General features: G+C 52.8%; 1 protein-coding gene across 2 annotated transcripts; it reads left to right on the forward strand.

The window, feature by feature from the left end:
• Nucleotides 1–5,781: 5,781 nt before the first annotated feature.
• Nucleotides 5,782–9,089, forward strand: LOC138811271 (interferon-inducible GTPase 5). Of its 2 annotated transcripts, none has more exons than XM_069999010.1 (2): nucleotides 5,782–5,866; nucleotides 7,574–9,089. In XM_069999010.1, exon 2 carries the CDS (start codon nucleotides 7,625–7,627, stop codon nucleotides 9,020–9,022), a length of 1,398 nt encoding a protein of 465 aa, XP_069855111.1. In that variant the 5' UTR covers nucleotides 5,782–5,866; nucleotides 7,574–7,624; the 3' UTR covers nucleotides 9,023–9,089. The 2 variants fall into 2 exon arrangements, with proteins under 2 accessions (XP_069855111.1, XP_069855110.1); XM_069999009.1 differs by having other exon boundaries at nucleotides 5,821–6,037.
• Nucleotides 9,090–9,493: the final 404 nt, after the last annotated feature.

A 9,493-nucleotide genomic window follows, 5' to 3' on the forward strand; every position in this document is an offset into this window, starting at 1 on the left:
AGGTTCACCTCCAAAACCCTCTCTCCTCCTCAACTGTGTGACAAACCTTGTCTAGAGAAAGATTACTCAATAACATAAGGATTCGTGTTAATTCTGTGAGAGGAGAAGATAGCCTTGAGGTTGAGTTAAAAAAAAAACAAAACCAGCTGTCATTATCACTTCGAGAGATAGGATCTGAAACTTGATGACGTGACAAAATAGCTGTCAACTGCCTTGAAACAATTCAGTCCCTGGAGAAGAGACCACCTAACATAGTGGGGAAAGCATTGTGGTTTAGTAAAGGAGATTGTTTTGGCTTCAAGAAATAAGACATTCCATGAAGTATTTAGGCATGAATGATATTAGTGTCTACTTTTAAATCCTTTAGAAGAAGAAAAACGCAAAACAAACAAAGCCGAGCATGGTGGCGCCTGCCTGTGATCCCAGCACCGGAAAGATTGAGGCAAGGAGGGAGCTGGATGCTTGGCTGGGCTGAGACCCTGTCCTCAAATGAATGAGAAGGGAGGGAGGGAGGGGGGGGAGAGAAAGAGGAACAGAAGAGGAAAAAGAAGGAAAGAAGGAAAGCCGGGCGCCAGTGGCTCACGCCTGTCATCCTAGCTACTCAGGAGGCTGAGATCTGAGGATCATAGTTCAAAACCAGCCTGGGCAGGAAAGTCTGTGAGACTCTCATCTCCAATGAGCCACTCAAAAACCAGAAGTGGCACTGTGGCTCAAGTGGTAGAGCGCTCACTTTGGGCTTGAAGAGCTCAGAGTTCAAGCCCCAGAATCAGCCAAAAAATCTGTCAGAACTAGGAGGAAAAAAATAAAATAGTAAAATGCCAAAGATAAAATACTCTGTGTTTCTTGATACATCTGGCCAATCAGAGCAGTGTCACACTTGGAAAATGCTTGGAATAATAGCTGACCAAAATAGGAACGCATTCTTGCAGCCTATACCAAGGATCGACTTTGTGCTAGACACTCAGCTGAGGGTTGGGGACACAACAGGAAACAGCAAAGCCACCACCCCAGTGGAGCTGAGGGTGGAAAGTTGAATTTTGTTATCTAATCTTTCCCTGTCAGCGACAAACAAAGCTGGGGAAACAAAGCAGGCTGAAAGGAGGTAATGGGGTATAAGGAGGTAAAAGGGGAGCTGTTTTAGGTGAGGCAATACAGAGGGCTCCCCATTTCCCCCAACCCCAAGCATATGGCTTTTTTTTTTCCAGTCCTGGGGCTTGAACTCAGGGCCTGGGCACTGTCCCTGAGCTTCTTTTGCTCAAGACTAGCGCTCTACCACTTGAGCCATAGCCCCACTTACTGCTTTTTTTCCGTGTATGTGGTATTGAGGAATTGAACCCAGAGCTTCACTTTACCACTAAGCCAAATTCCCAGCCCAGCAGGTGACATTGAACAGAGAAGGAAGAAGTCTGGTGGACCTGAAGGACAACCTTTCCAGGAAAAAGGAGCAGCCAGTGCAAAGGCCCTGAGGTAGAATATAAGTGATGAAATCTGAGCTCAGGATGGCTGATGAGTAGCTACTCAAACAGGAATAATTAGCCTTAAGCTGATAATTGTGTGTGTGTGTGCGTGTCTGGGTGTGTGCACCTGTGCCAGTCCTAGGGCTTGAACTCTGGGCCTGGGTGCTGTCCCTGAGCTCTTCAGCTCAAGGCGAGTGCTCTACCACTTGAGCCACAGCGCCACTTCCAGCTTTCTGAGTGCTTTATTGGAGATAAGAATCTCATGGACTTTCTTGCCTGGCTGGCTTTGAACTGTGATCCTCACATCTCAGCCTCCTGAGTAGCCAGGATGACAGGCATGAGCCACCAGCGCCTGGCATCATACTTACAATTCCTGCTACAGGCATGGGGCATAGTAGTACAGACTCAGTAAAAAGGTAACCACCAGGGTGGTTGTGTGGCTCCAGCTCTGGACTCTGAGCCTGTGTTTCCCCTTCCTGGAGTGACGGGGAAACGGCACACACGTCATGGGGTCTGAAGTCATACTGGTGTGGGCCACTGGGGCTGAGTCACCATGAGCGAAGGTGGACCTCAGTCCTGAGAAGCCTCTACCTTCCGCCTCTGTTTCTATGGAAAAGTGCGTCTCTTCCTGTGCTGGGCAGGAAGAGGGAAGAAGAGGCCAGTGATGTGACAGGGAGAGGAGGAGAGTTGGGGTGTGGATGGTGCAGGCAGGTGTGGAGCCCCCCGACTCAGCTCCTGCTCCCCTGGTTCTCCCACCAGTCAAATGGATCTGGGGTGGGTGGGAGGAACGAGGACTGGGATTTGGTGGTGCAGGGGCTTGGGTTGGGGGGGGTGAGTGTGTGTTTCCGCACAGGCGCAGTTCCCACTTCCGGTTGCGATCTCATGACTTTTTTGGCACAATTTCCTCTTTTATTTCAAGAATGACGAATGTTTCCTGGAATCGTTTCATCCTGCCTCGGATGTCTCTGGCTTCTCACATCCCTTTCTCTCCTCTTCATTCTTCTCCTTGGCTCATGTTTCCCTCTCTCTCTCTCTCTCTCTCTCTCTCTCTCTCTCTCCCTTCCCCTCCCTCCCTCCTTTTTATGTATGGGCCAGCACTGGGGCTTGAACTCACAGCTTCCTGCTCTTACTTGGCTCTTTCCATTTAGGCTAGTGCTCTACCATTTGAGCCACAGCTCCACCATCTGACTTCTTTAGCTGGTTCACTGGAGATAAGTCTTTTTTTTTTTTTTTTGGTCAGTCGTGGGGTCTGAACTCTGGGCCTGGGCGCTGTCCCTCAGCTCTTCAGCTCAAGGCTAGCGCTCTACCACTTGAGCCACAGCGCCACTTCTGGCTTTTTTCTTTTTGCTTATGTGGTGCTGAGGAATCGAACCCAGGGCCTCAGGCATGCAAGGCAAGCGCTCTACCACTGAGCCACCTTCCCAGCCCTCAGCTGAGTCTTTTTGCGGCCTGCATTTATTTTCTGCTTTGGCCTCTCCTATATGTCTGTCTCTCTGTCTCTGTCTCTATCTGTCTCTGAGTCTCTCTGGCAGTTTCTGACCCCACCTCTGTCTCCCATGACTCTACCCTTGCAGGCTTCTTCTCCCTCTCGGGACACGTACCTGTAAGTCCTGGTGACATGTGGAAGGCGGGGATGGGTTGGTGTCAGGGCCGGGGCACTGGCAGAGAAGCAACAGGAATGTTCCTTTCTGCTTTACTTTGACTCACCTGGGCCTCACCCACCTCCTGGCCTCAGGCTGTGCTGTGATCAAGCCCAAGAGTTTCAGGGGACCTCTTGGGCTTGAGGGAGGTAGGATTTGTGCAGAAGCAGGAGAGACAGAGGAGGGGTGTGTGTGTGGGGGGAGGACAGAATGCCAGCTGGAAAGACAAGAAGCCAACAACAATGGTCCAGAAGGAAGAGGATAGAACAGATATGGGTCAGAGGCAGTGGGGGTGCAGGGGCAGGGGAGGAAAGAGGGCTGGAGAATTGGATTTGTTTATTTCCAATGAACTTCTCAAAAAAAATAATAAAAGCTAGAAGTGAGCTGGGAATGTGGCTCAGTGGCAGAGTGCTTGCCTAGCATGCATGAAGCCCTGGGTTTGATTCCTCAGTATCATACACACACAGACAGAAAAAGCCAGAAGTGGTGCTGTGGCTCAAGTGGTAGAATGCTAGCCTTGAACCAAAGAACCCCAGGGACAGTGCCCCGGCCCTGAGTTCAAGACCCAGGATCAACACATACAACAACAGAGAGGGCTGAACTTGGTGTCTCATGCCTGTAATTCCAGCTACCTGGGAGGCAGAAGACAGGAGGATAGTGAGGGTTTTGTGTGTGTGTGGAGGGGGCAGTCCTGAGGCTGGATCTCAGGGCCTGGGCGCTGTCCCTGAGCTTCTTTTGCTCAAGGCTAGTGCTCTACCACTTGAGCCACAGCACCATTTCAGGTTTCCCAGTGGTTAATTGGAGCTAAGAGTCTCATAAACTTCCTTGCCTGGGCTGGCTTTGAACTGTGATCCTCAGATCTCAGCCTCTTGAGTAGCTAGGATGACAGGCGTGAGCCTCCAGCCCCTGGCGAGATCCTCCTCTTTCAACTTCCTAAATGTTGGAATTATAGGCATGGCCCACCACACTAGACTACATTCTTTAGATGTCACCTGGTTTATAGAACTCTGCCATAGCAGCCCAGACTGACAGAGGCAGGTGGCTCTGCTCACATGTCTAGGCCCTCAGCCAAGATGGTAGGGGCGGCTGGGTGCCAGCGGCTCACACCTGTCATCCTATCTACTCAGGAGGCTGCGATTTGAAACCAGTTTGGGCAGAAAAGTCCCCATGAGACTCTTCAATTAACCACTCAAATACCAGAAGTAGCGCTGTGGCTCAAGTGGTAGAGCACTAGCCTTGAGCACAAAGAGGCTCAGGGATGGCACACCCAGGCCCTGAGTTCAAGCCCACAACTGACCCCCCAAAAGATAGCAGGGCTATTGGCAGCTTCTCCACGGAAGCCATGTTTTCCTAATCTGCAGACGCTGGCCTGGGGCTCACTCTCCCAGTGGTGAAAGGGTCCTGGTGCAGCTTGGTGGAACTTCTTGAGATATTGGCTCAGAATCCCTGCCACATTAGAAATACCACTGGTGGCCAGCTCCACCCTGTCCACAGTTCTCGGAGGGTTGGGGCAAAAATCAAGCAGGAAGCTGGGAACCAGTGGCTCACACCTGTAATCCTAGCTCCTCAGGAGGCTGATAGCTGAGGATAGCAGTTCAAAGCCAGCAAGAAAGTCTGTGAGGGGCTGGGAAGGTGGCTCAGTGGTAGAGCGCTTGCCTTGCATGCCTGAGGCCCTGGGTTCGATTCCTCAGCACCACATAAGCAAAAAGAAAAAAAGCCAGAAGTGGCACTGTGGCTCAAGTGGTAGAGCGCTAGCCTTGAGCTGAAGAGCTGAGGGACAGCGCCCAGGCCCAGAGTTCAGGCCCCACGACTGGACCCCCCCCCCAAAAAAAAAGAAAGTCTGTGAGACTACCAAAAAGTGGAGGTATGGCTCAAGGAGAGAGTGCCAACCTTGAGCACAAAAGCTCAGGGACAGCTCTCAAGCCCTGAGTTCAAGCGCTAAGCCTGGCACCAAAATTTAAAAAAAAAATGCTGCAAGATTTGAGGCTCCATCGGGTTGCTGAAATTCTGACAAAACAAACCCTTGTCTAGGGGAAGTATACATTGTTACAACACTCTGGAAGGCAATTTCAAGTGTTCTCAGAATTACAAACTCAGGAAATCTTTTGACATGGCAAAACCCCTAAAGTTGAGTGAGATAATGCCTGCTTTAGTCTGAGCACTTTGGAGACTGAGGTAGAAGGATTGTGAGTTGGAGGCTGGCCTGGGCTACAAAGTACAATCCTGCCTCAAAAGAAAAAAATCAACACCAGCAGCAAGAACTATAATTTGGAGAGAGGAGAACCAGGAGGAGGTGGAAAGGGGACAGGAAGTGAGTGCTGGATGAAAAGAGCAAAGAAGCTGGGCGCTGGTGGCTCACGCCTGTCACCCTAGCTACTCAGGAGGCTGAGATCTGAGGATCGCGGTTCAAAGCCAGCCCAGGCAGAAAAGTCTGTCAAACTCTTATCTCCAGTGAAATGGTAGAGCGCTCGCCTTGTGCTGAAGAGCTTGGGGACAGTGCCCAGGCCCACAACTGACAAAGACAAGACCCTAAAAAACAGGCCTGGCTCCCAAGGCCCCGCCCCCAGGACACATCTAGCCCCGCCCCGCCCCCGGCTCGCCCCGCCCGCTGACGTCACTGTTGCATTATGAGCCAAAGCCTGGCTGACCAATCAGCTGCCACTGGATCATACAATGGGTCCTAGCAACCGAGTGTGACGTGGGGCTCACAGGGGTGGAGACCCCACCTGTGGGGCGAGTGTGAGGGCAGAGGGAGAGCCTGCAGGGCAGGTGAGTCCCCGCGGCCAGGGCTGGCCACCTGCGCCCTGCTGGTGGGTGCGCACAGCCCGGAGGGCTTGGGAAGGACCCAAACCTGACCCCTCAGCTCTAATTCCAACCCCAAGGCCACTGACTGCCACTGTCTGCCCCCTTGCTGCCAGGAACTTTCCCAGGCCTACTGAGGTGGGTTAGGGAGCGGTGTGGGAGGGGGTGGAGAGAGCTGGCTGAGGGAAATGTCCCCCAACGTGGTGGCGGGGAGGGCCACCCAGGGTGGCTGGGGCTCAGGAAAAGCTTCCACAAAGTCACAGACCATGAAAGAATACTGATGGGGGGGGGTGATGCTAAAAACTGAGCACCTACTATGTGCCAGGCACTGGGTTTTGTTTTTTTTTATGTGTGTGGGTTTTGTTTTGTTTTTTTTTGGTGGTTTTTGTTGTTGCTTGTTTTGGGTGGTACTGGGATTTGAACTCATGATTTCACCCTTAAGACGTACGCCACTTACGTATTCATGTTTGTTTTAGTTATTTTTCAGATAGGGTCTAGCACACTCCCATTTTGAGACACAATTACACCTCTGGTTTCTTTTTTTCTTTCCTTTATTTTTTGGTCAGTCCTGAGGCTTGAACTCAGGGCCTTGGCACTGTCCCTAAACTCTTTTGCTCAAGGCTAGCGCTCTACCACTTTGAGCCACAGTGCCACTTCTGGTTTTTTGTTTGTTTTTTTGTCGACTGTGGGGCTTGAACTCTGGGCCTGGGCACTGTCCCTCAGCTCTTCAGCTCAAGGCTAGCACTCTACCACTTGAGTCACAGCTCCACTTCCAGCTTTTTCTTCTTATGTGGTGCTGAGGAATCAAACCCAGGGCTTCATGCATGCAAGGCAAGCACTGAGCCACTTTCCCACCCCCCCCCCCCGCCCTTTTAAATTTTTTTTTCTTTTCAGTTAATTGTAGATAAGATTCTCACGGCCTTTCCTTCTCCAGCTAGTTCTGAATTGAGATCCTCAGATCTCAGCCTCCTGAATAGCTAGGATTATTGGCATGAGCAACCAGCTCCTAGCTTTATTTTAATTTTAATTTTAATTTTCTGTGTGTGCTGTCCTTCAGCTTGAACTCAGGGCCTAGTAAATGTCTCTGAGCTTCTTTGGCTCAAGGCTACTGCTCTATCTCTTAAGCCACAGCCTCCCTTCCAGTTTCTGGTAGTTCATAGGAGATTAGAATCTCACTGACTTTCCTGCCGGGGCTGGCTTTGAACCACGATCCTCAGATCTCAGCCTGCGTAGCTAGGATGACAGGCGTGAGCCACTGGCACCTGGCCAGGGTATTATTAAGTCAATAATTGGGGCCTACTGAAGTCAGGCACTGGTGGCTCATGCTTGTCATTCTAGCTACTCAGGAGGCCGAGATCTGAGGATCGTGGTTCAAAGCCAGTTTGGGCAGGAAAGTCCATGAGACTCTTAATCTCCAATAAACCACCAGAAAACTGGAAGTGGTGCTGTGGCTCAAGTGGTAGAGTGCTAGCCTTGAGCTGAAGAGCTGAGGGTCAGTGCCCAGGCCCAGAGTTCAAGGCCCAGAACCAACACACACACATACACACACAAAAAGCACACTGGCATGGAGGAGCTTCCTGTGTTACACAGCAAGTTAACCACCTGGGCCACGTGTCCCCCAAGTTTCCTGTCCAACATTAAGGCCCTCTCCCCTACCCCTCCTTTCTTCCCCAGACGCAGACTCTCCCTGGGTGTCCACCCAGTGCTCTGACCCCACTGGTCACCATGGCTACGTCCAAGTTGCCCTCAGTGTCTGGCGATGAGGACACCACCATTCTCATGACCAAGGAAGAGCTGGAGGCCCTGCGTACAGCCTTCGAGTCCGGCGACATCCCGCAGGCCGCATCTCGCCTCCGGGAGCTGCTGGCGTCCACGGAGAGCACCCGGCTGGAGGTGGGCGTCACGGGCGAGTCAGGAGCGGGCAAGTCGTCCCTCATCAATGCCTTGCGTGGCCTGGGGGCTGAAGACCCCGGTGCGGCGCTCACTGGGGTGGTGGAGACCACGATGCAGCCCTCACCTTACCCACACCCCCAGTTTCCTGATGTCACCCTGTGGGACCTGCCAGGGGCCGGGTGTCCAGGTTGTCCAGCTGATAAATACCTGAAGCAGGTGGACTTTGGGCGGTATGATTTCTTCCTTCTGGTGTCCCCCCGGCGTTGCGGGGCTGTGGAGACCCGCCTGGCCTCTGAGATCCTCCGCCAGGGCAAGAAGTTTTATTTCGTGCGTACCAAGGTGGACGAGGACCTAGCTGCCACGCGCACTCAGAGGCCCTCGGGCTTCAGCGAGGCTGCCGTGCTGCAAGAGATCCGGGAACACTGCTCTGATCGCCTGCGGGCAGTGGGTGTGACCGATCCCCGCATCTTCCTCGTGTCTAACCTCTCCCCAGGCCGCTATGACTTCCCATTGCTCGTGGCCACCTGGGAACATGATCTCCCGGCCCATCGGCGCCATGCGGGCCTCCTGTCTCTGCCCGACATCTCGCTCGAGGCCCTGCAGAAGAAAAAAGACATGCTGCAAGAACAGGTACTGAAGACGGCCTTGGTGTCCGGGGTCATCCAGACCCTGCCCGTGCCCGGCCTGGCCGCTGCTTACGATGATGCTCTCCTCATCCGCTCCCTGCGTGGGTACCACCGCAGCTTTGGTCTGGACGACGACTCGCTGGCCAAGCTGGCCGAGCAGGTGGGCAAGCAGGCGGGCGACCTCCGCTCCGTCATCCGCTCCCCGCTGGCCAATGAGGTCTCGCCAGAAACCGTCCTGAGACTCTATTCCCAGTCATCCGATGGCGCCATGCGGGTGGCCCGTGCCTTTGAGAGGGGCATCCCCGTGTTCGGGACCCTGGTGGCCGGGGGCATCAGCTTCGGCACCGTGTACACCATGCTGCAGGGCTGTCTCAACGAGATGGCCGAGGACGCACAACGTGTGCGCATCAAGGCCCTGGAAGAGGACGAATCCCAGACAGCAGAGGTCAGTTTGGAGGCAGCTGGTGACAGTAGTGTGGACAAGCGGGGACCCGCGGAAGGGGGTAGTGAGGACGCCCCGCTCTCCACCCGCAGGAAGCTGGGCCTTCTTCTCAAGTACATGCTTGAAAGTTGGAAGAGACGTGACTTGTCAGAAGAGAAATAAAAGTGCAGCCCCACCCCCACCCCTCAGCCCCACTCCAAGCCTTAAAAACAACCTGCAATCAAACTGAGCTAATGTGATTTTTTTTTTTTTTTTTTTTTTGGTGGTGGGGGCAGGAAGAGATATGTGGGGAGATCATCTGGCTGGGTAAGGGGGTCACATATATATATATATATATATTTTGGTCAGTCATGGGGCTTGAACTCTGGGCCTGGACGCTGTCCCCGAGTTCTTCAGCTCAGGGTGAGTGCTCTACCACTTGAACCATGGCTCCACTTCGGGTTTTCTGGTGGTTCATTGGAGATAAGAGTCTCACAGCTGGGAAGGTGGCTCAGTGGTAGAGCGCTTGCCTTGCATGCCTGAGGCCCTGGGTTCAATTCCTCAGCACTACATAAGCAAAAAGAAAAAAGCCAGAAGTGGTGCTGTGGCTCAAGTGGTAGAGCGCTAGCCTTAAGCTGAAGAGCTGAGGGACAG

The sequence above is a fragment of the Dipodomys merriami genome, unplaced genomic scaffold (assembly GCF_024711535.1).
Source record: "Dipodomys merriami isolate MVZ:Mamm:240054 unplaced genomic scaffold, mDipMer1.0.p SCAF_52, whole genome shotgun sequence".
Taxonomy (NCBI): domain Eukaryota; kingdom Metazoa; phylum Chordata; class Mammalia; order Rodentia; family Heteromyidae; genus Dipodomys; species Dipodomys merriami.

Bases quoted from the DNA above. Each gene is read 5' to 3' on its own strand.
- LOC138811271 (XM_069999010.1), top strand. From the start codon at position 7,625: ATGGCTACGTCCAAGTTGCCCTCAGTGTCTGGCGATGAGGACACCACC.